This window comes from Cricetulus griseus, assembly GCF_003668045.3.
Source record: "Cricetulus griseus strain 17A/GY chromosome 1 unlocalized genomic scaffold, alternate assembly CriGri-PICRH-1.0 chr1_1, whole genome shotgun sequence".
NCBI classification, from domain to species: domain Eukaryota; kingdom Metazoa; phylum Chordata; class Mammalia; order Rodentia; family Cricetidae; genus Cricetulus; species Cricetulus griseus.
In genome coordinates this window covers 208363064-208387615 of record NW_023276807.1, presented here as the reverse complement: position 1 = coordinate 208387615, position 24552 = coordinate 208363064, and the positions used below count along the sequence as shown (strand labels likewise).

Genomic DNA, 24552 nt, shown 5'->3' with positions numbered 1-24552 from the left:
GAATCTTATCTATAGGGGCTTCAAAACCTTCCTTTATGCCTTGACACTCAAGGAGTTTCACTTCCTCCCTGAACAATGCCTTCCACTGGATTTGGCATGATTTCTCAAGTATAGCTGCTCCAAATCATTCCCAACCTCTGGATGTCACCCTGTTAAAGGTTGCCCATGAATGTAATAGCTGTTTTATGTATGGGCTATGGAGACCATATGAGACAACTGATTCTTTAATATTCTTAAGATCCTTCAGCTGTGTAGGTTGCCTTACATAAGCCAGCTTCTAAGGGTGTTTCTTAGAAGCTGGCTTTTCTACCATGGTAGCTGGGTAGACTAATGGCATACAAGTAACAACCTTAGAAGAGTAATCATGATACCTGGGTGGAGTAAGTGCCTCTGATTGGAGTGATTCTGCCTCTGAGGAATCCCAATGCTCTTTAAGCCTAGTAATGATATCCTCATGAAAAGTTTCAATCTCCCTAATCATAAAAGATTCCAAGCATGTTAATGAATCGGTAAATTGCTCTAACTGCTCCTCTACACGTTTTTCTAGGTCTTTAATAGGTCGTCCTTAGACAGCATCTGGATAGTATGGAAACTGCCTTCTAGGTATTGGAGTCTAGATTCGAGGTCATGATTTGCTGATTTTGAGTCCTCAGCAATAGACCGAATGGACCTATCTAATCTGTCAGCCCTGTACTGTAAATTATATTCCAAAATTTCGAACCTAGACTCAAATTTGTGATCTTCTACCTTAGATGCTTCAATAATTGATTGAATGGCATTGTACAATTCCTCAACCCTATCCTGGGTATTTTGCACCTTTGCATCTAGTTTCTGGGTAATAGCACCTATCTGAGTTTCTAGCTGGCTACAGATATTCTTTAGTTCATCATGGTCTTCTGACAGCCTAGCCTCTAAGGCCTCAGACATGGAGGGTCTCTCTGTGTTTATCTTATCATAAATATGCTGCATCTCATCTTGGGTAACAGATAGCTCTGTCTTTAGTGTATTGGACACAGAGCCAAGCTTATCACCCAATTTCTGTTCCACTTGCTGCACAATTGTGGTCTGACCTAATCTGTTCTCCAAAACCTCATTGTGTAAAGCTGTTATTTCCTGTAAGTAGGTGGTGAGGTTATCCTTGTCCCTGAGACCTCTGGCTAGTAATATTATTTGTAGTAGCAAGCTAACTGCCATTACTGCATATAGGCCGGTAATTGGCAGATTAGCATCCTCCTCAAACATTGAATTCAGGTATTTAATTCAAGCAAAAATATTACCAATTTTAGCAAATAATAAATATTCCGCCATAATTTTACCTCATTTCTACTAAAGATGCAGTAACTATCTTTGACCAGCAGGTGGCACAGGTGTTCAGCTACTCAGCACGGCATTTGGCAGCAGTTGGTCAGGCAAGATGGTGGCAGTGGTGGAGAGAGGTCACAAAAGCAGCTGCACTTATCTTAGAGAGTATACGGCCTTGTGGTCACAATCACTGAAAAAGATTCCGCTCTATGGCCATGGTGGCTAGGGGAAGCCGCAGGACCTGCTGAAAGCTGAGGCCTTCTCGGCTGTCAAGTCCAGGCTGGTAAAACCATGGGAGGTCTGTAGAACTCTCCCAGCTGGGCAGACTGTTCTGAGCAGCTCAGTGGCAACTGGAATGTGCTTGTGTGGCGCAGTGGGTTGGCTGCGAGCCAGGAGCCCTGTGGAGAGAGGGCACTTTCCCGCCTAGGCCGCCATCCTGGTGGGACACACAGGCTGTCCCAAATGGGGACTAGGTTTCCAAAATCCCACTCCTAACAACCAGATAATGTGGGAAAATTACCAATAAGGAGCCAGGTAGAAACACAAGGGATTTTAATAGGGAAAAAGCCTTACTTACAGAGCAACCTAGCCAGTCCCTACAGCAAGCCAAAAGTGAAACTGAAAATGAAACCAGCCACCTGAATGCTCCTCACTCTACTTCACCCTGACCATGCCCTCTGAGGCATGGTCAGGCATGCCTGTAGCCAGCCCCTAAGCAGGCATGGCTACAGTATTCCCTACAAAGCTTAATTTTAAAAAGTCATCACATTTCCGTGAATTTCACTGTGAAACACTGGGACCTGATGAAAGACCCCCAGAGGCTCAGGTCTCCAGGATCTCGGTCCAGGACCTTGACAACCCCAATCACAGGGCAGACTCGAAAGCTTGATGCAAACAGCATGAGGCTTTATTACAGGTTTTTAACAAGCTAACCCCATGTTATCTCAGGCCTTTCATCCATCCACCATGGTGGATGGCTAGGAAAGACAATGAGAAGCCACTGCACAGAGAGCTTATAGGGCAGCTAAGGGGAGTGTCTAGGGATACGCACAGGCTCAGGATTGGTGTGCCTCCAGGCTTGCCCTGTGTTGATTGGTCAACTGGTTGTTATGGCCCTTAGGCCCTCCCAGGGAGATTGCTGTGCTCTGTGAGTCATTGCTGTGCACTTGTCCGACTTTAACAAACTCTGACTAGCTTGTAAAAGTCTAATATCAGGTTTTATTCAGAAGATTTCCTATTCTTGACATACTAAGAACTCTATTTATACATTTCATAGAAAAATCTATACCATTGCCCTGAAGCATTCAGTCTCACTTGTTAAATTCTGTGCATTTTTAATGTACAAGGCGATATCATGATTAGCTTGCTAGTTCTCTCTGTGACTCCAACCTGTTACATTTACATGATACATATAACCTGCAGGCACTTAGGGGCATGCTATCCTCACATGAATTGGTGGTTGAATGTTTGGATACTACTGTATCATCTTTTAGACGGTAGCTGTTATACTTTTAGTTGTTCTCATTGTCCCAGTGGATGAAATGAACCAAAAGGCATTATAAGGAAAAGTACAAACAAGGACTCTGAAAAAGCTCCATGTTTTGCTAATGAGTTTTAATAACAAGTCAACATGTATATCCAGGATGAGTTTCTGGGATCTGAGGTACACTCCTTTGCCAGTCACACTGCTGAGTGCTAACAGGCAGCACATGCCCTGGACTACACAGTCTCTGTGGTTGAGCAGGAGACCATAGAGCCACAGCAGCCTGGGGAGCTCATGATGGCAGGGCTGTGACCCCGTTTCAGTTCTCCACAGAGCAGGTGGACGCTCTCCATGCTGCACAGACACAGCCTCTGAGATGGGGCTTTGAGCACATTGGGTTTGAATGCTGGGCTGGACAGTTGGTCCCATTCTAAATGTTGCTTTGTAAATGGATGGAACTAGAAGAAACCATCCTGAGTGAGGTAACCCAGTCACAAAAAGACAACCATGGTATGTACTCACTAATATATGGAATTTAGATATAGAGCAAAGAATTACAAGCCTACAATTCACACCACCAGAGAAACTAGGAAACAAGGAGGACTCTAAGAGAGCTATACGTGGTCCCCCAGAGGAGGGGAAATGAACAAGATCTCCTGAGCAAAATGGGAGCATGGGGGGAGGGGAGAGGGAGTTAGGAGAAAGAGAAAGTGAGAAGAGGAGGGGAGAGGAAGACATGAGGGAGCAGGAAGGTTGAGTCAGGAGAAAAGTAGAGGAGAACAAGAAAAGAGATATCAGAGAGGGAGCTATTATATATTTAAAGAGAAATCTGGCACTAAGGAAATGTCCAGAGATTCATAAGGATGACCCCAACTAACAATCTAAACAACAGTTGAGAGGCTACCTTAAATGCCCTCCCCTGATAATGAGATTGATGACTGACTTATATGCCATCCTAGAGCTTTCATCCAGCAGATGATGGAAGTAGAAGCAGACACCCACAGCTAAATACTGAACTGAACTGGAATCCAGTTGCAGAGTGATGAGCAAATGGGTCAAGACCAGGCTGGTGAAACCCACAGAGAAAAACTGACCTGACCAACGGGGAGCTCATGATTCCCCAGACTGATAGCTAGGAAACCATCATGGGACTGCTCCAGACTCCATGAACATGGGTGTCAGTGAGGAGTCCTCAGAAATCTATGGGGCCCCTGGTAGTAGATCAGTACTCATCCCTAGCATAGGAATGGACTTTGGGAGTCCATTCCACATAGAAGGATACTCTTTCAGCCTAGAAACACAGGGGAGGGCCTAGGCCCTGCTCTAAATGATGTGACAGACTCTCAAGATCCCCCATGGAAGGCCTCACCCTCCCTGGAGAGCAGAAAGGGGATGGGATAGGTAGGGTGTTAATGGGAGGCAGGGGAGGAGGGGAGGGAGAAGGAACAGGGATTGAAATGTAAAAACAATCTTGTTTCTAATTTAAATAAAAAATGGGAAAAATGCTGCCTTGTCTTTCCTTGAGATGTAAATTGACAAACAGTTCTTTCTAGTGAAGATATAGGTTAATGTTGGTAAACAGTGGCTCAACAGTGAAAGACACTTACTGTTAATCATAAAGATGGAAGTTCAGGCCCCATTTAATACACTGTGTGCCCTGTAAAACCTGCAACTCCAGCTTTGAGTGATTGGACACCATCTTCTGCCTTCACATGAACACAGGTGTATGTAGCCATGTATACACACGTTTGTGTATACTCACATGGGCTTGCACATACACAAAGGTGAATAAATGTGAAATCTTTTTTAAAAGCTTAATATTTAAGGAATCACACAAAAGAATTCTGTCATTCAAGAAAACAGGGATTAGGGATATTGAGGGGGTATATCTTGTCACTGTTCTATTGCTGTGAAGATATACCACAGCATAGCAAACTCTTATAAACAAAAGCATTTAATTTGGGACTTGAGTACAGTTTAAGAGGTTGGTCCATTATTGTTGAAAGACAGTGAAAATAATATACATGGTGAACAATAGAAACCATGAGAGAGTCTCCCAGGAAAAAAATGCAAAGGGCTTTTTAACTGAAGTACATTTTGTTCCCTGGATTGTTCTTGGATGTGTTTCATGCCTCCTGTGTTAAACATACACATTTAATTTACAATACATGATTACACTTGTAGCATTAAGTGTATAAACCTTGCAATTGTTTGGTCATAAGTGGTCCTATTTCTATTCTGTGTACTGCAGCTGCTTCTATGAAATAAAAAATACAGTCAAAATTATATTTTTCATCTCCTAAATACACTTGTGAAATCATCTCTGAAATACAAGTGTGACATTATTTCCTTAGTGAAAGTTATGACTTTCCACTATATAAGTAAAATGAATTCTTCTTTCCCCCCTGAAGTCTTATGCATATTGTAAACACATTTCCATCCTTGTGAGTGCCTCCTGGTTTACATACATGAATTCTTGAATGTAGATGGGGACTTACGTGGCAAAACCAGAGGAAGTAGAAGAGATTGGTGGTCATGTAAATCACCACTTTTCTGGTCATCAGAGGATATTAAGATAAAACTCAAGTCTGTGTGATTTCTATCACAGAAGCCAAAGTCAAAGTGACTGACACATTGGGCTGTAATAACAACACATTAACAACATTGTTGCCAAGAGTGTAGGGGGATGGGGGCCTTATATAATTTACAGTTGGTACAAACCGACAACACAGAGAACTATTTATACACTGCTCAGTAAACGATTCAACTAAACTAGTTAAGGAAATAGATGTAAAACTCCAGCAGTGCCTGAGGAGCCAAGGGAGACTGGGGAAAAGCAGGTAGTGATTTCACCTTGGTCTGTCTGTGGCTGAATGAGTCTAATCCTTACATCACTGTGTCACCAGTCACCTGCTCCTGCAAATGAAAGCTGTCAGAGATTGGGGACTTTGTCTCACTTGCTGCTGGTCACATCTCTTCTTCTGCTGGCCACTCACCCCTGTGTAGAGAAATAACAAATGTCACTAGCTTCCCAGGTCTGTACATTCTCTTCATGGTTTCAGCATTCATGATTTTGTCTGGTGCCCCAGTTCCCCATGCCTCCACATTAAACCCCGTCCTGGGGTTTCTCCTCCATGACTCATAGGCTGGGTGAAGGGCTAGGACTACAAATGATGCTTTCAGGATCTTGTCCATTCCTCCTAGACTGAAGCTTGAGGAGAACGCAGGTGGCCTTTTCTCTCCCTCACAACACAGACTCCAACTTCACAGTTCTTTCAACAGGCTCCTCCCCTCACAAATACTTTGTCTAAAGCTATTTCTGACATAGGAAGCACTTCCTCATTCTGTTCAAATTTAGTATCACTGAAAATGCAGTCACGGAGAATCAGAAATCCACTCAATGCAATTTTACTATTATACATTTTTGGTAGAAATGTGTGTTGATATAGCCACCAAGAATAGCAGTGTGGATTTTCTGAAATATACAGAGAAGCGGGGAGAAAGAAGAGAAGAGAAGAGAAGAGAAGAGAAGAGAAGAGAAGAGAAGAGAAGAGAAGAGAAGAGAAGAGAAGGAAAGGAAAGAAAAGAAAAGGGAAGGGAAGGAAAGGAAAGAAAAGGAAAAGAAAAGAAAAGAAAAGAAAAGACCAATGATCCAGCTAATACCAGGTATAGGTTTTTATCCAGGGGAATTGAGGTCATCGTATAAGAGAGACACCTGCATATGGGTGTTTATGACAGCACCATTCACTATTGCCAAGATGCAGACCAAGCCTGGGTAGCACCTGTCAACTGATGAATGAAGAAAATATCATACCTGAAACAACAGAGTAATAATCAGCCGCAAGGAAAAGTGAACTGGCACCATCTGTAGGAAAACAGGCAGTATTGAAGGACATGTTGTTAAGCAAAGTAAAGCAAACACATAGAGACACACAACAAGTATGTGTTTGAATATGTGAAAACTAACAAAGAAAAGAAAGAAAAAAGAAAGTTAAGATCTGATATTAGAAGTTATGCAAATGAGTAAGGGGAGGGGAAAGGGTGATAGGATTCAGGGATCTGTACTGGCCTGTCCTTGGGCTTCTGAGAGGATACACCCTCAGCTGCAGCCACTAAGAGCACCATTTGTGCATATTCACTATGTTCCCTTTGAAAATGGCCCTGCTCCCCTCAAATCCCTCTCTCTGTCTCTTTCCCCCTGCTTGTTTTCATTTAAATGGGGTTGGTTATAAATGGTAATGAAAACCCTTCATTTTATTTAGACAAAAATGAGGAGATGATCCTTCTGTATATATGTTTGTCTTATTGATTGATAAATAAAGTACTGTTGGCCAATAGGAAAGCAAGATATGTTGGACTAGGAGACAAGGAGGATTCTGGGAAATGTAGTAGAGATCCAGGCAGGAAGTGACATAGCAGGCAGACTCAGATTATAAGCAGGAAATCGTGCTCTTGCTCTTCCTCTTCCTCCTGCTCTCTTCTCTATGGAGCTGCCATGTGATCCTGGGAAGAGGATGCCAGCAGAAGGCATCCTCAGTAAGATAAGTCTTATAATATATATATATATATATATATATATATATATATATATATATCATAATTAAGACTGAGCTAGCATATAAGAAATCCTAGTCAATTGTTCAGCAGCATTGTAAACTAATATAAGACTCTGTATGTCATTCTGGGTGTCCACATGGTGGCGGAGCTGGGGCAGATGGAGGAAAGACTTACTGTTACACCCCCTCTCTGTTCCCACTCTCTCTTGTTTCTCTCCCCCACTTTCCTTTCTCCTGCTGTTCCCATCTCCAGAGGCTGGTCTCCCCCCTCCCTTTCCCTTTTTTATGATCCCTTTCCCTATTAAAAATCTCTGCTTGGACCCTGTCTCATGGCGTCTTTCTCTCATGCGCTGCTTTTCTTAAATTACAACAGAGGGGACAGGGGAAGGGATAGGACAACAGAGGGGGGAGGCAAGATGAATATTGGGAAATCACTTCAGGTTCATATACTAAAATAGCACAACCAGCCCACTACTTTGTACAATTATTGTGTGCTGATGATTATGGCAATTATGTGATTAAAGAAATAATTGTCCGGGCATAGATGGTGCACACCTTTAATCCCAGCACTCAGGAGGCAGAGGCAGGCAGATCTCTGTGAGTTCGAGGCCAGCCTGGTCTCCAGAGCAAGTGCCAGGATAGGCTCCAAAGCTATACATAGAAAACCCTGTCTCAAAAAAAAAGTGAAAGAAATAATTGATTTAAGTTTTTTTCATTGTAGAAGCTTATACACACACATGCATAAAAAGACTTAAAATGTAGTTACCCTGGGATAAGGATACATGTGCTGGACAACACAGTCTAACAAATAAAAATGCCCATACCATGAATGGGTTACTGCTTCTGGTGTTTTTGTTAGTTTGATTTCTAATGCTAAGATAAATAAATATATTGACCAGAAGCAACTGGGGGAGGAAATTATTTATTTATTTGATTTACATTTCTGATCATGGGCTGTCACTGAAGCAAGCCAAGTCAGGAAATCAAGCTGGAATAGTGGCAGGAAACATATATAAAAGCTGCTCACTGGCTTGCTTCCCCTGGCTTGCTAATCTTGTTGTTGTGTGCTTATTTGTTTGTTTTCTCTTTTTTCTTTTAACTTTTTTATTTATTTTAAACATTATCCATAGTTTTCCCTCTATTTTTTCCTCCAGTTCCCTCCCCCACATCCTTTCTACCCCAACACCCATCCACTCCTCAGAAAGGGTAAGTCCTCCCATGGGGAGTAAGCAAAGTCTGGCATGTCAAGTAGAGGCAGAACCAAGCTCCTCCCCCATCCATCAATGTTGAGCAAGGTATCCCACAATAGGGATTTGGTTCCAAAAAAGCATTGAATCTCTCTGGTGCCAATATTTTTGATATGTAAAGTGTTTCTGTCTTTGTTGAGGTCAGCTATAGCACATTTTTCTCTCTTCCCCCTTCCAGTCTTTTCTCCACACATCCTCATGATTCCCTATCTTTCTATTGTGCCTAAAACTACTGCATTCTGGAGAATGAGAGAAGCCAGTCACAAGACAAAAGGAGATGGTAAGGCTTGTTATTTACAATAAAACAGGCAATTGTTTAGATTTCATATGAGTCATATTTTATTAATTCCTGATACAGACTGTAAACATGGTGATTAATTAGTCATAAACATTATTTTTCTTCCACTCACTATTATGTATATGGTTCCAGTTGGAACCTTGGAATATCCCATGGTGGGTAAGGGACAGAAACTTGCAGACATAACTTATGTGGAAAGATTTGGGGAAAGGAAATGGAGTAAGGGAAGGGAAGAGAGAGTAGGGAGAGACAAGGGGGAGACAGATAGAGACAGAAGAAGACAACAGAGACAGAAAGCTGCCTCCTCAGGGAAAGGGCAGAACAAGAGAGAGAAAGTAGGAGGCGCTTACCTCTTAAAGGGACCTCCACACCTGCGAATAGAGCCAGGGTACTGCCTGCCATCCTCAGAGGGTGACACACTGTGCCAGGTACCCAAGAGGTGGGCCCAGTTTACATGGATTACAGCATTACTTTTGTCATTTCTTTTATTTTTTGAGATTATAGTATAATCATACCAATCCCTCCCTCTATTATTTCCTATATTCTCCTCCTTGCTCTCATTCAACTTCATGGCCTCTTCTCTCATTAATTGTTACATACGCAGGTATAAACATATTTGTTCCTAAATATGTAAATATAATGTGCTTATCTGTACAATGTTGTTTGCATGTATGATTTCAAGGCTCACCAGTCTGTATTGGGTAACTAACTGGCATGCTCTTCTCTGGGAAAAAAAAATGTGTCTCACACTAACAAAATTCCTTAGTGGCACATTGGCCAGGGTCAAGGCCTTGTGCACTTTTTCACATAAACCGTAATAAGTCTATTGTTGTCCTTGTTCAGCTCATGTTCAGCCAGCCATGTTGGTGAGTCTCCTTGAGTGTAGCTTCTGACATTCTTAGGAGACACAATTTCACAACAAACTCCCTGACCCTCTAGCTATTGCTGTCTTTCCTTCCAACTTCTTCAGTGTCTCCTGAGTCTTAGGTACAGGAGTTTTATTGAAGACATATCCATAGGGATGAGACTCCACCACTCTGCATCTTGACTGGTTGTGTTTTCTGCAACGGCCTCCATCTGCTACTAAAGTCATGGATCTTGGGGGAGAACCTACAACCACAACCTTACGAAACCAGCACAATCCCCAGCTACATTCTAATTATTCTCCTTATCACATACACATTCCTTTGCACATTTTAGGATGTGCAATTCTCTTGTATTGAGTTGTGAGAATTTTAGACATTTTCTTTAAATGTAGTTGAACAAGATATGTGTTTGAGCACTTTCTCATAGTCAATCTTCTCTTTATTTCCTTAAGGACATTCAGATCTCTGTCTAGAAAACTTCAAAGCAATGAAGAGTAAAATTAAATATATTAAAAAGGTAACTCAGAATGATGAATTAGAAGATTCAATAACTTTAGTACCACCCAGTGTCATCTATGCATTCAATAAAATAGCACTGAAATTCTACACACTGTATTTTACATTTTGAATGGAGACCAGCTCACTGTGGATGGCACCATTCTGTGAGAAAGTGTCCTGGGTCATATAAGCTTCTTAGGTATGAGTCTCTGAGTAACCTAACTACAGAGTTCCTCCATGTTTTCTGTTGTAATCTCCTCTCTGAGTACCCGCCTTGATTACCAATGATGGACTATAACCAGGAAGGAAAGCTAAATGAATACTTGCACCTTCTATGTAGCTTTTTTTCTCAGAGAGATTTATCACAGCAACTGAAATGAAACCAGGAAATCCAGCTATCTGTACATTCTGTGTCTTCCATGACTTGATGTTCTTGCTGTTGCTGCAGTTTGTTTTCTCCTCACTAACCCTGATCAGGTCCACAGCAGAGAGACCTGGGAGCCTGCCTTTGCTTTTCATTCCCCTTTCTCTTTATCCTTTGTGAGATCTGCACACTGCAGCTCAAATGATCTCAGTGGTTCTGTCTTCATTCCTCTATTCCGTTAGTTCTAAGATGGACATTGATACTTCAGGACAGAGTATATATTGAGAAATGAAGATAAAACCAAAGTCCTGAACCTTTGAGGCCAAAAGCCTGACTGAGGTTAAAACTCTACCAATACAGGAAAGTGATACTAAACCAAGCAGATGTCCTGTTTTACCTTCATGATGCCTTGTGACTGGTTGGGCCACATCCACCCAGCTGAAGGTTTGTGTACTGGCTGCAGGTGTGTGGGGAGCACTGTGCATCTATAGCACAGAAATAAGTGCCTGAGTCTGTTGTCTGAGAGGAGGAAATGAACAAAGAGCTGCGACGTTCCTGAGTGACTGTGGTGGATGTCAGTCTTCCCCTCTGCTTTGTTCCAGAAGGATTGTAAAACAGGCTGATGAGGTGTCCCCTGGGATTTTGGTGAAACCACTGCACTTGTTTTGTAGTGGTGGAAAAGTTGCACTGCAGCTCTGCCCTCTCTCCCTCCTGCAGAACCAAGGACACAGGACTCTGCTTCACTTGTTGCCCTTTCACCCCTGATCAGAAACAGAGAAGAGACACAGATGGAGGTCACTGAGCATCCTCAGAACCCTGACCACACCCATGTCCTCTGAGAAGGAGGGAGCTCTGCAGGACTCCTGAGCTGCTTCCCACCCTCCATGCCCTGAGCACAATCCTCTCTGTCCCTGAGTGTGGACAGCCAGACTCACAGCAAACCTGGGAGCACAGCAGCCCCAGCAGAGAGCACAGCAGCCTCTTCATGGTGCTTGTCTAGATGCTGGAGACAGAAGCAAGTAACCAAGCCCTGGGCTGTGGTGTCAGGATGGCTGTTGAATGTCCCTCCTCCTGCACCAGGCAGCTCCACCCAGAAACCTTGTCAGACACTGCAGAATTCCCTCCCAGACTTCTGAGCCTGAAGCTCCTCCCAACCAGATGTGGCTGGGAGTCTGGGTACATCACAGTCCGGGGTAGAGGGTGCATTTTGAGATGAACCTGAGTTTGTATGCAGTTAAGGATCCTGGAAGCGGGAGAGCACCAGCCCCCTCCCAAATAGAAAAAGCCTCAGTCCCTTTGGAGCCTGGCTCACTCAGAGAAGCAACAGCTAAAGATTTAACCCAGGATGCAGGAGCTTGTTCTGACTCAAGACCCTTTTACTGGGGCCTGAATGTGGTCAGCAGATACAGAGAGAGAATGTGGAAGAGACATTGTCCATTCCTTGTGGGCATCTGTCATCTGCATAAAGTATGTTCTGTCAGAACACCTACTGCAGCAGTGGAGGAGGTTTACAAAAAATAGCTATTTACTAATTTCATATATGAATATTATGTATTCAGATCATATCCAGCACCAACACATTGTTCCCCTTACAACTCCTCCTAGAAGCCACTATTTCCCACTACTCTCTGCAGGAGAAATTGGAAGGGGGCATTGGGGCAAGAAGAAAGGGCTGAGGAGAAAGAGGTAGAATAGTGGAACACAGGTAGTGAAATGTCAAAGGGACATGAGGAGCTCTAAGTGGAGAATTCGTGGCAGGGTAGGGGGAGAAGGAAGGTTTCTGTGAGTTTGTCATAATCTATGGAAACACCATTTACCTTTTAGAAAGGAGTGTCCTCTAGAGGCCTGAGTGAGAAATAACAAGTTGATAGCTGCAGTGGCCTCCCCCTGTCTTTGCTGACTTCTGAGTGTGAATTCCAAGAATTTCTGATCATGTGCAGAGGAAGCTTAAGGCTTTCTAAGTAGAGATTTGTGAGTTTTTAGAAAAGGAGGAAATGAAGTTATGAACTGAAGTGGGATAGATTTTACATTAAAAAAATTACAGCATCTTTACGCGTTTCAAAACAATATTAGGAGCATAGTAATCAGAACACTGCATAGTCACCAGAGTTCTACACAGCACCATCAAAATGCCTGAGAAAAAGAAACAATTGATGTTGCTAGGAACGCTGCAGCTGTGTTAGCTCATGGAAAGTAAATTAGAGAGTATAAACTCAAATAAACATTGTAAAGATACATTTTTAAAAAACCAGCAAGCCTGCTATAGACAATCTTCACTTTGATGAATGCAGGCAGAGTAAAATTCAACAAATATCAAACTGATGAGAGACAGGTTACCTGTGAAGTTGCATTACCTTTCTTATAAAATACAACACGATTCAGAAATCACAGACCATATTCTAGGTTCTGCCCTCAGGAGAAGGCTATGTCATGCATGAATATCAGAGGACAGAGCATTGTATTCCAAGTCCACTACCACAATTCTCTCTCTAGCAAGGTATTTTGAGTGTTAACCTTGTACAAATAAGGTGCACTCTATCTCTCTTTCTCTCTCTCCCCTATGTATATGTATGTGTATGTGACTCTGTGTGTGTTGTATCAATAAAAGCAAAGTCACTGAGAACCTTAATACACAGAATTCAGTGAGACAATTTTGTGTCAAAGGAAGAACACAGAGGACAGAATCCTCTTTAGACAGATCAGAGGGCACAGTGTGGAAGAAGTGAACAGTGAGAGCAGGAAAGAACACTGGAAGCAGTCAGGGAGGGAGATACAGATAGATTACAACACTGGAAAATGCCTTCGTTACTTGAGCTAAGTAACCAAGAGGCAAATAGTCATGATGTAAAACACCATTAGCTAAAGATTGTGAAATCTTGATGACTACATCTATGTGTACAATGGGAGGCAGTGTCTCACATGAGTATGTCCAACTCAACATACATTCGCTCTAATCAGATCCAAAATGTGTTTATAGTCTCTTTATCATCAACTGGCAAATGAAAATTATACTTGAGGGGAATATGAGGAAGAACTGTCTTTAAAATGTTTTATTACTTGAATACAATTTAAACTAAAGACCATGCAATCACAGCACTGTGCTCTCCTTAGACTCCGAGTCTGTTTGGGTAAAGGACTCCGGAGCATGTGCTCCATTAATCCACATTAAATATTCTTCCAACCTGGATAATTTATCACCTACATGTTCTAAAAAGAATGCCTTAATATAATAATTTATCATTAATATTCACATTATAATTTTAACATGCATAAATCTAGCTTTGGAGAAATTGAATGAATTTATTCAAAATCTTAGTATCAGGCATGGGAGTTATTGTTCAGGGAGGCCCCAGAGGTATACAAAGCAACACAGGCCATTGTCATGGTTCTTGGTGCCCACTTTAACTAAATAGTGAGATCCTATGTCTAAAACCACCACTTTCTACTGTTGAATGACATAGAGAAATCAACCTGGAGCTGAGTGGAGAAAGGTCCTCCCTGCTGGTTACCATTTATAGCACTGGAAGGTCCTGTGCAGGCTGCCAGGAAAGGATAGAAATAATATTAACCAGAGCTGGACCATGTATGCTACAGTTCTGAACTTCTAGGTAATACGTGCTCAGTGGTGCAAAAGTGTCCTGACTGCTACATAATAATAATGCTGATTGTATTTGAATCCTACTACGTGGGAAGGAATTCACACCTAGTGCTGGAACATGGCCAAGAATCCCATGGTTCAGGAGGTCATAGGACTTACAGGGAAAACGACTATAAGGTTATTTTTCTAAATTGCCATGTAAAACTGCCTTATAATTGTGTGTTTATGATTACAGATAATTGCTAGACCCAACTGTGGTTGGACTGTGTGTTTCAGGAATTTTCTATAACTGGTTTCTATACCGTTTTGTTCAAAATGTCTTTAGTGTTAGTTATCCCTCCCTAGCATCCCCCCCTCTATTCTGCCATCTTATTACCACCCCTTTAATCCTTCCTGCTCCATTTCCCCGTTTATGGAAGTTTGATTTTCTTTTTTCCCTTCCTTTGAAGATCACCTCCTCCCTCACAGTCTCTTATGGATATCTATGTTAGAAGTTCTATGGATATTTCAAATGAAACATATTAAAAAGCACAGCCACATACTTGAGAAAGCATTGTTGGTTCTTCTTGGTCTAAGTTACCTTGCTCAGGATGACTGTTTCCAGTTCCACCCATTTCCCTAAAATTTTCATAATTTCATTACTTATCAGCTGAATAATACCCCACTGTGTAAATGTACATCTAGATTGTTTCAATACCTAGTGATAATGAACAGAGCACTGATGAACCTGGAAGAGCTAATATCCCTATGGAAATATGGAGAATCTTATGGTTAAATCTTCAAGGCTGGTATAGCTAGATCTTATGGTAGATCTATGTTCAGCATTTGGAGGAACCTTCATACTGATTTCCATATTGCTGGTGCCCCTTTGCATTACATCAGCAAAGAATAAGTTTTCTTCCTCATGTCATCCTCTCAGCTGGTGTCCTGGTCCTCCGTTCTTACAATCCCTCCTGCTCCTGTTCTGTGGTGTGCCCTGAGCCTTAGGTTTGGGAATTGAATGGTAGATGTGTTAACTGAGACTAGAGACCTCAGCAATATTCATCCTCTGCTTTTTGAGCAGTTGTCTATGACTGTAGTAACCACTCTCTGCTTCAAAATGAAGGTTCTTTCATGAGGGGTTTGAACTACACTTATCTGTGTGTGTTGGTGGTGTCCGTGAGCAGCTCCATTTGGCAATGAAGTCTATGGAGTATGGCTCACCAGTGAGTACAGGTAGGATTAGTGTTCTCAGGATAGGGCCAGGTAGGGGGAGTGTCTCCATAATACCCCTTACTTCTAATGGACCTTCTCCTACTTGCTGCTATCATGTTCTTAGGGGTTTGGCATGGTATGATTATTGAGTGAGAGATTCCCACTATATCTAGTAGAATGTGATTGTTTTATGGGAAAATCCCACTTTTTACTGCACACTTTATTTGCATACCATAATAAACATAATTTGTATAAGGTAAGGAAGCATAGAGATGTGAGATTGGCTGATGAAAACAAACAAGTTTCATGCATTATAGACACATGCATTCCGCCTGTGAAAAACAGTCTGATGATTAAAGAAGTAATTATGTCCCTACATCCAAGGTTGTGTCTAAACTCCCTGGTCATGTAGCTTACAGAAATGATCTCAGGTTTCAGTGTGCACTTTGAGAAAACAATGGTGTGAAAGGAAATTAAATGACTCTTTTGTGTGTTAAGAAAAATAGATGGTTAGCTAGACCACTTGCTTAAGGTTCTGTAGACTAAAATAAGCATAAAAATCTGCTGCACTATAACCACAAACAGCTGCCTGTCACATAAAGGAACCTGCTGAAATATACTGGGCTTGCTTAACATTTAGTTGATAAATAAGAAAAGAATCATTGCCTTGGGGTGAAGATGTTTTTGTTGGAAAAATAATACAATGGAAAATGTTTAATTACATGTGGGCTTCTAATAAAGCATGTAACTTGTAATCATAATGTGATTTCTTACTGTGTAAGGATGTGAGTTTGTTTTTGGAAAATAACGAACTTGCTTATGTGAGGTGGTTCCCTTCTTGCATAGAGCCTTTTGTCTTAGGTGGTATAAAATAGTTAAGAGAAAATTAATGACAGGAAAGTTAAGTTTTGCCCCCTCTAAGATTTCTGTGTGTGTTTAGCCCCTGATTCTATGCCTCCTGTCCAGTTTCTCTGACCTGCTGTAGCTGGACTCCAGCAGTGTATAATTATAATTATTTAGAATATAGTTAGAAGCTACGCTGATTTAAGAAAGTGGATGAAGTATGTTCTCCTCTAGGGTCTATGACCTCTCCAGCAATTGGTATTTAACTAGGTTTACAGTACAGTACAGTACAGTACAGTCTGAACAGTACAGTCTGAACCCATTGCTATTGAGCAAGCCTCAAATTCAATAAGGTTTATGTTAGTTTGCCCAAAGATAAAAGTGCTGCTATTGCACCCTGTGAAAACCTTGCTGTGGTGGTCTTTATACAACTTCATAGAATTATTTATTGCTTTTCTTCCTTAGAATCTTACATGGAACCTTCATATACTATGAGAACTCGTCTTCAAGGAAGAGTCTTCAGGTCAGTTCTAGCTAAATTTCCCCAATTCCTCTGTCTGAAGTATGTGGTGTGCTTAGGAAAATGGTTTCACCTTCAAATTCTATGAGGACAATCTATGGCAATGGCAATGCTGTATTTTATTTGGAGGAGACTCTGGAAGCCCCTAACTAACAACTTGCAGGGAGTTTTTCCATATTTGGCATTCATTCTAGGTTTGACAAGCACTCTTATGTAAGAGTCTATTTTTTTAAGATTTTATTTATTTATTATGTATACATCATTCCATGTTTATCTGCAAACCAGAAGAGGGCACCAGATCTCATAATGGATGGTTGTGAGCCACCATTATGGTTGTTGGGAATTGAATCAGGACCTCTGGAAGAGCAGTCAGTACTCTTACCCTCTGAGCCATCTCTCCAGCCCAGTGAGATTCTATTCTATGCTTGGCCATTCAAGTTGTTTTTTGAGTTTGACAATGCTGTTTGGCATTCTGTTTTGCTCCCTAACCAGTATGATAGCATATACTGGTCCTTGATTTCATTTCTTTCTTCCTTTACAGAGTGATAAATATGAGTACCAAAGGATTTCATTTTAAACCAGTATTGTGTTTCCCAAATTGAGATGGATCAAAACCTTGGCCTTGTTCCCCACATTGCAGAAGAATTATCAGAGAATCTAAGTCTAATCCCAGGGGAGTAATGACACCATGTCTTCAGGATTTAAGCAAGTGCAATAGAGGACTCTATGAGAGTGGACAATATGAGGGAGGCCTTTCTGGTCAGAGTCGTTCATGACCAGGCTGACTCCTGCATTGTGAGTAGAAAAGGGGAGGGCTGCCTCTGAGGCTCCTCTGGAATCTTGAGAATTCCAACAACTGTGTTTCCTGAGTAAATGGTGTTAGTGAGTGTGAAGATTTCAATGAGAATGGCCCCATAGGCTCATATGTCTGAATGTTTGGTTATAAGCTGGTGGGCTGTTTAGGAAGGATCAGGAGGTGTGGCCTTGTCAAAACAGGTGTGTCATGGCTTTTGAAATTTCAAAGTCAAAGCCAGGCCCTGTCTCTCCCTCTCTCAGTCTCTTGTTGGTGATCATACACTGGCTCTTAGCTTCTGTTCCACGGACATGGATGACTGTCTGCTACTATATTCTCTACAATGATCATCATGGCTAACCCTTTGAAATTGTAATCAAGCTCCCAATTAAAGGCTTTGTTCTTTAGGTTGTCTTAGTCATGGATTCTCTTTACAGCAATAGAAGAGTAACTGAAATCAGAAGTTAGGCTCTCTGTAACATGGACCAAAGAGAGGAAGAATAAATAACTTGTGAAATGAGACTGAAGTAGACTTAAAAGTCTACAGAATATATGTTCTTCATTTGGATATAAATTTGTGGGGTAAAAGCAGAAGATTGCTGGAGAATTTAAACTATGGAGAATTCACTAAACTATGTAAGATATATCAGTAGTATTGAATCCCATGTCTGGGTTTTCCTGGATATGTTTTCTGTCAGAGGTCCTTCACTTAGGGAGAGAAGAGTGTTTTGGGGATTAAATCTTGGATTGTCTTTAGAATCCCATCTTGACAGAATATATGCAAATTCCTAGAAACCTAGGAATTTGACCTCAGATTTGGTGCTGTTTTTCAGAATGCTAGGTAAACCCCACTGAGAGAAGGACCATAGGCCTCCCTCACAGGGCCACTCTCCTCAGCCCTCCTGCACCTTAGTTTGTGTGCAGCTTCCCCTGCATCTCCCTCACTGTGTCACTCAGAGCACAGTAGTACAGGGCAGAGTCTGACAGCTGCATTGAGGATTTCTCCAGGTGGAATGAGCTGTTTCTCTTATGAAGAGTGGCATGGAACCCTTGCTGCTCTGTCCTCTTGTTCTCTGTGGCGCTCCTCAGGAGTAGCTGAGGGGCTTTGTTGAGATATTGCACATACCAGAAAACCACAGGACCTGAATAAATAGTCTGATAAGTGCAGTTCAGCATCACAGGCGACCCCTCTGTGACAGTAACCAGGCCTTCTGTCTGGGCCACTGAGTCTCCATTGCTCTTCCCTTAAAAAATGAAAAACAAATAAATAAGGAGAAGTTACACTGCTGTGTGAGGAAATGGTAAAGACTCACACAGCTGTGAGAAGATGATGTCATCAACACTTAGGTAAATGTAACTCACCAAGCATCAAGAGGAGCAGCAGAACTGGGCAGGTGTCAGGAAGCATGTTCACAGAAGACAATGACACTTGGTTCTGGAGTTCACCAAACTCACAGGACAAGTCTCCTCAGGACCTTATTGAAACTCCTGACTCATGAACAAGGACCTCCTTCTGCACAGTAACAATCTGTCATGTGAGGCATTAAGCACATCTGAAGAGGCAGCGCCCTCTTCTGGTTTCCCTTCGAACTGCACCATATAAGTCTGCACAACACAGTGAATAAACTTGAAACCTAACAAAAGGAGGCTAGTCTCAAGTACACAGAGGATGTTTGTCATCACCAGTGTATCCTGTGGTATTTAGTGTGATTTAGTGTGATAAATATACATAAAATTAGATGTATATTAACATACCTCATACAATTTTTATACTTTTTCTCATTTTATTAGTCCTTAGGGATCGTTATGCAATGAATTTTGATTATATTCTCTTCCCCCTCCACTCCTGCCTCATTCATCCACTCTTTCCTACCAACCCAGTTCCCTGCCCCTCTCTAATAGAAACACTTCAAGGTTTGCACAGCCCATAGACTCTCGCATGTGTGATCTTCAGTGGAGAGTATTCTATGTACCAAAGCTGCACCAGTAAGGAAACCTGAATCCTCTTCCCAGTAGCTACCGATAGCCCACAGCTCCTTAGCTAAGGGTGGAATGCCCATCTTCTCTCTGCCTGCTGGAATTATGTTTGGCCTGATCCTTTGCTAGTCGTATGTGTGCTGTCAACCTCTATGAGTTCATGTGTGCAGCTTCCCTGTTGTGTCCAGAAAACACCGTTTTCTCCAGTGTTTCTCTGACCTTGGGAGGAGGGTGTGTGATGGAGATGTCTCACCTGGGGCTGAGTGTGCTACAGCCTCTTCCTCTCTGAAAGCACAGCGCCGCACCATGTACAGGAAATGACAAAAGTGTTTTTCAAGTTCTAGAATAATTTTTAAAAGCAAAAGAAGGACAAAACCCTCCTAAATTATTTTGAGTGACTTAAAGCTAACTTCCTTATTTTGTGTTTTTAATGTTTATGCTAGAGGTGGCCTTTGAAAACTAACAACTGACAAAGGCTGCACTGGGAGGCCTGTGACACAGGGTGTGGATGGGGCTCCAGGCCCTGTGGCAGGTTTGAGGACAGGCTGCAGGTGCCAGGGGAGCAGTGTGTATCTGTGGCACAGAAGTACATGGCAGAGTCTCCAGGCTGGGTGTCTGTGATGTGCAGGGAGAAATGTTTGGCTTTTTTAAACTGTAAAACTATCAGTCTTTTGTCCTGCTTTCTTTCCATAGTTGATCGAATATCAATAATGAGCTTTGGATGCTCTCCAGGTCCTTGCTTGTACCAAGGAAAGTAGGATGAGCCACTGTCTGTGTAAGTGCAGTTGATGACAGCGCTGTCTCCGTCTTGGACACTCAGAATGGAAGGAAGCTGCTCCACCTGCTCTCCTTGGCTCAGCCCTATGCAAAGAGATGGAGAGAAAGGAGAAAGGTTTTCAGGTCATCACTGACCAGGATTCTCTTTTTCTAAAGTCCTAGATGAAAGCTGAATAAAATAGAATTCCTAAAATCTTAACTCACCATCCATCTGCAGCCACAGGAACAAGAATAAAGTAAGGACATATGTCTTCATTGTTCTTCCCAATTAAATTAAGATCCAGTGTAGATAGTCATGACTAGCAGGTCAGCTACAGCTACCAGGGTGTTGTTATTTCTCAGTAACATTTATACCTCTTGAGTCATCCACTCAGCACTGAGACAAAGGCTGTGTTTCTGCCCTGAGCCTGCAAAAGGAAGAAACAGGAAGAGAATCCTCTGCACACTCCCCAGCAGCTGAGGTCTACTGCCACCTTGTGGTTGCATCCTTAACCAGTGAGGCCTCTGCTTAAGTGTTCTCTGACCTGTGAGGGACTCAGACACATTAATCAGCATTGTTTCCTATCAACTGGGTCCTAGTGCTGAGAGATCAAGAATGGTATTAACACTCACAAGTGAGTCTGTTTCCTATCTTTAAATCTACCATAGATTATGTAGAATTCTTCATATGTAAACATATATATGTATATATATATGATTTTTCATATATAAATGAATATGTGACATATTTTTGTATATATAAAAGAGAAAGAGAGATTCCTTATGTCTAAAACTGCATTTACTGATGCACTCCCTTATCACAGAATACTCATATCATTCATCAAGCAACTCCTCCTTTTTTTGGAGACAGATATTTAGGTCAGTGTTTGTCCTTGAGAGCTATGTCACCCAAGTAAAGGCTTTTTTCTGTCTCTTGTGGGCTTTCAGTTGCAAAACGACAATGTTCTTTCCATTGCAGTGAGATCTGGTTGACAATACAGGTATGATGTTTATATGCATGCATCTTACTTTCCAGAGAATATGACCTGGAATCACAAGTACACATCGGAACTACTCTTAGGAAAGCTCTCATAAGTCATTTGATCCTATTTGTTATTCTTTTGCTTAAATCAGAAATAATGAAGAGGCACAGAATGAGAATGAGACTATTAGACATATTAACCAGTTTATTATAGGCCCAGCAGAGTAGAGAGACTAAGGGAGAAGAGGTACAGGGTTAATGGCTGACCATCATGGCCGGTCACCCTAGAGAGACAAAGAGAAAAGAAGCAGAAGCAGAGAGAGAGGTACAGAAAAGAGTAAGAGAAGTAAGAGAAGAGGAAAAGAAGAGAGACATAAGTGGAGACATAAGTGGACAGGATTCTGTCTTTTAAAGGGGTCCTTTGCACCTGTGTGAAGACTTAGTTCCCATGGAACCCTGGGCTGACCAGGGTACTGCCTGAGTGGATTCTGCCAGGTAACAGAGGCAGACCAGCATAATGCCTGAACCTTTCATTATTGGCACCATTAATTTCACTCACTCCCACCGAATCTGTACTGAATTACTGATAGAAGAGCAGTGGTGGATTCCTGGAGAATCTACCAAACCTTGCAACTAACTCTACTTTCCTCCTTCCTGTGGACCCTCCCAGCAACACACCACCCCATTTCTAGCCCATTTCCTTTCTTTTGTCTCAACGGTGAAAAGCTACAAACACTGTCTAATTGGTTACTCAGAGTATATATAGACTTGGAAAGTAGGTAGGTCATCTTCACTGTCCTTCTTGTCCTCCATTACAGTCCCCCTGGTACCATCTCCTGTAACAGAAACTTGCAGAGGCCTGTCCTTTCCCTCCTCCTCCGGTCACTTAGGATTCATCAGAACATCCAGTCCTAAAAGGAATGTCCCCATCAAACTTCTCCCCTCAGGGTTTAGAGAATTGTGCAGAAGAGGAAGCAGAAAGATTATACAAGCCAGTGGGGATGGATGCCCTAAGGAAACAATGCCCTCCAGACACAGTAAGACTGGCTCACATATGAACTCATAGAGACGGTGACAGCAAGCACATGGCCTGTACAGATCCTATACCGTGGTGAGAGGTGAAGTGAACATTGTCGTGACCCGGCATGTCTCAGCTTTAACCCACAACAGCCATGAGGTTCTACTTGAGTGGGGGTGTGTGGACCTGGAAGCTCCCAGCAACCCAGCGATGATAAGGACCAAACATAGGCATCTTGTCATCTTCAGAGAGCTCTCAGTTCCATGTTGTAGAACTAGAGTGATTTCTTTATTAGCCATCTTTTCTGGTGTTTCTTAACCGTCCTGCCATGACCATGAGGGAATCATCCCTCTTTGTTCTCCTCTCTCCTCTAGTCACTCGCCCCTCATTCTTAAACTTCTGTCCTCACATGTTACTCACACACCTCTCCCTCTGCCCAGGTGAGGGCCTATTTAGATGCTTAGGTGCATAGAGATGCAAATTAGGAGGCATATTAGCCTGAGGCCATGGTAAACAATAGTAGCCTTATAGGCATTAACAATACAATGATGGACCAGAGCTTTCCAGTGCCTCTGTTTACAGGAGCTAGAGACTGGGCCCCAAAATATTCCATAACAGAAATATTTGGTCCCCCCACAGAACAAGATCTTTCATCCCTAACCTAGATCCTATCTCCAACTGACAACCTCTCATGAAGGAAAACTTACTTTTTGCCAACAGCATTTCACTGGTATACAAACCACACTTAGGGGCAAGTCTCATGTCCAGCAGTTGATGTCTGATTCAAATGAACCCAATTTTATTTTTAGAGGGTTTTTATCTTATAATTATTTATCTGGGCATTATTTAACATATTGGTTGCTTGTTTTTGTATTATAGTTTCCAATATTGTGGTTTTATCATTTTTTTTGTGTGTAAGCATGTGAGTTTGCATGTATGTATATGTGCTTCTCATTTTTTTTTAACTTTTTTTTTGTTTCTTATTTCTATTCTGGTTTGTTTGTTTACTCACTTGTTTGTTTTCTTTTCGGGATCGAGGAAAATTCCACTACAAAATTTCCAGAGCTCCAGTCTGCATTGAATAGTGGATGCTAACTGATTTGCTATTGAATGACATGGCCTCAGTAGAGAATGTCCCCTAGTTTGCATCTCTACAGAACTAAGCATTTGAATAGGCCTGCACATGGGCAGAGGCTAAATGTGTAAGTAACAAGTGAGGACAGGGATAGAATGAGGGCTATCTAGCAGGGAGAGAGGCTACCGGAGCAGAGAGAAATGGCCTCCTCACGGCCAGGGAAGCATGGTTAGGAGACAGCCAGGAAGATGCCGAATAAACAAGAGACTCCAGTTTTGCAGCATGGAACTGAGAACTCTCTAAGAATGACAAGTCCACGCTCCCCCCCTCAGGCAGAACCTCATGGCTGCCATGGCTTGGGGGTGAGACATGCTGATCCATGACAAAATGGTGCCTGAACAGGGACCTGAGAACGTGGGAAGAGGCCATGGACACCACGAAGAAATGGACACCAAAGAAGCAATGGACAAGGCAGAGGCATGGACACTTCCAAGAGATAGTTGTCTCCGTTGAACCCGTCGGAGAAGAAGCATGCGCAGGAAAAAAAAGAAAGAGTGGCCTAGTGTGGTGAGTGAACAGCATTAAGTCAGGAGTAAAACTGTATGTAATTGTAGAAATAGGAAACAGATATTTGTAATATAAAATAGGAAGACGTCAGCCAGCAGCTGACGATAAAAAAGGTAAATCGGGTTATTTAACCTTTAAAGCAGAAATGTACACAAAAGTATATGTGAGACGAAAATGTCAGCCAGCTGCTGACAAAAAAGGTAAAGCGGGTTATTTAACCCTTAAAGTAATAGAAGGTACACAATGTAGATATGAGACTGAAATGTCAGTCAGATGATAAAATAATACAATATAGTGAGTTAAACTCCAGAGAAAAAATGCAGGTAATTGTAAATATGAAACAGGAATATTAGCCAGATGGTAAAGAGAAGTAAGTTAGCCTTGAAAGTAACAATGTATGTAGTTAGAGAAATCAGGCAGAGTTATTCAGATGATTGTATATTTATTTACTTGGGTATAGTTTAATAGCTAGGAGAGCTGAAACAAAGCAAAAGCAAGTACAGGAGATTTTAGAGTTTAAGAGCTTTAAAAGGATCCTTCCTGCTCATAAAAGCCACTGCAGTGACTCTTGTCAGCGTTTCAAGTTATACAGGGGCTTCGGAAGACATAGGCGTG

The 24552-nt window shown here is 42.0% G+C and overlaps 1 long non-coding RNA gene, 1 pseudogene and 1 gene segment (V, D, J or C); 1 reads left to right on the top strand and 2 right to left on the bottom strand.

The window, feature by feature from the left end:
- The first annotated feature begins 7283 nt into the window (after nt 1-7283).
- Nucleotides 7284-17973, top strand: LOC118239660. The gene is made up of 4 exons (XR_004772395.1): nt 7284-7321; nt 8767-8868; nt 16715-16772; nt 17311-17973. It is a non-coding gene; the product is annotated as an uncharacterized LOC118239660 (long non-coding RNA).
- A 418-nt stretch (nt 17974-18391) lies between these two features.
- On the bottom strand, nt 18392-18970 carry LOC113832205 (annotated as a pseudogene).
- Nucleotides 18971-19978: 1008 nt separating this feature from the next.
- On the bottom strand, nt 19979-20572 carry LOC118239700. The segment is given in 2 exon segments: nt 19979-20400; nt 20521-20572. Coding segments are annotated over 2 exon segments (474 nt in total).
- Nucleotides 20573-24552: the final 3980 nt, after the last annotated feature.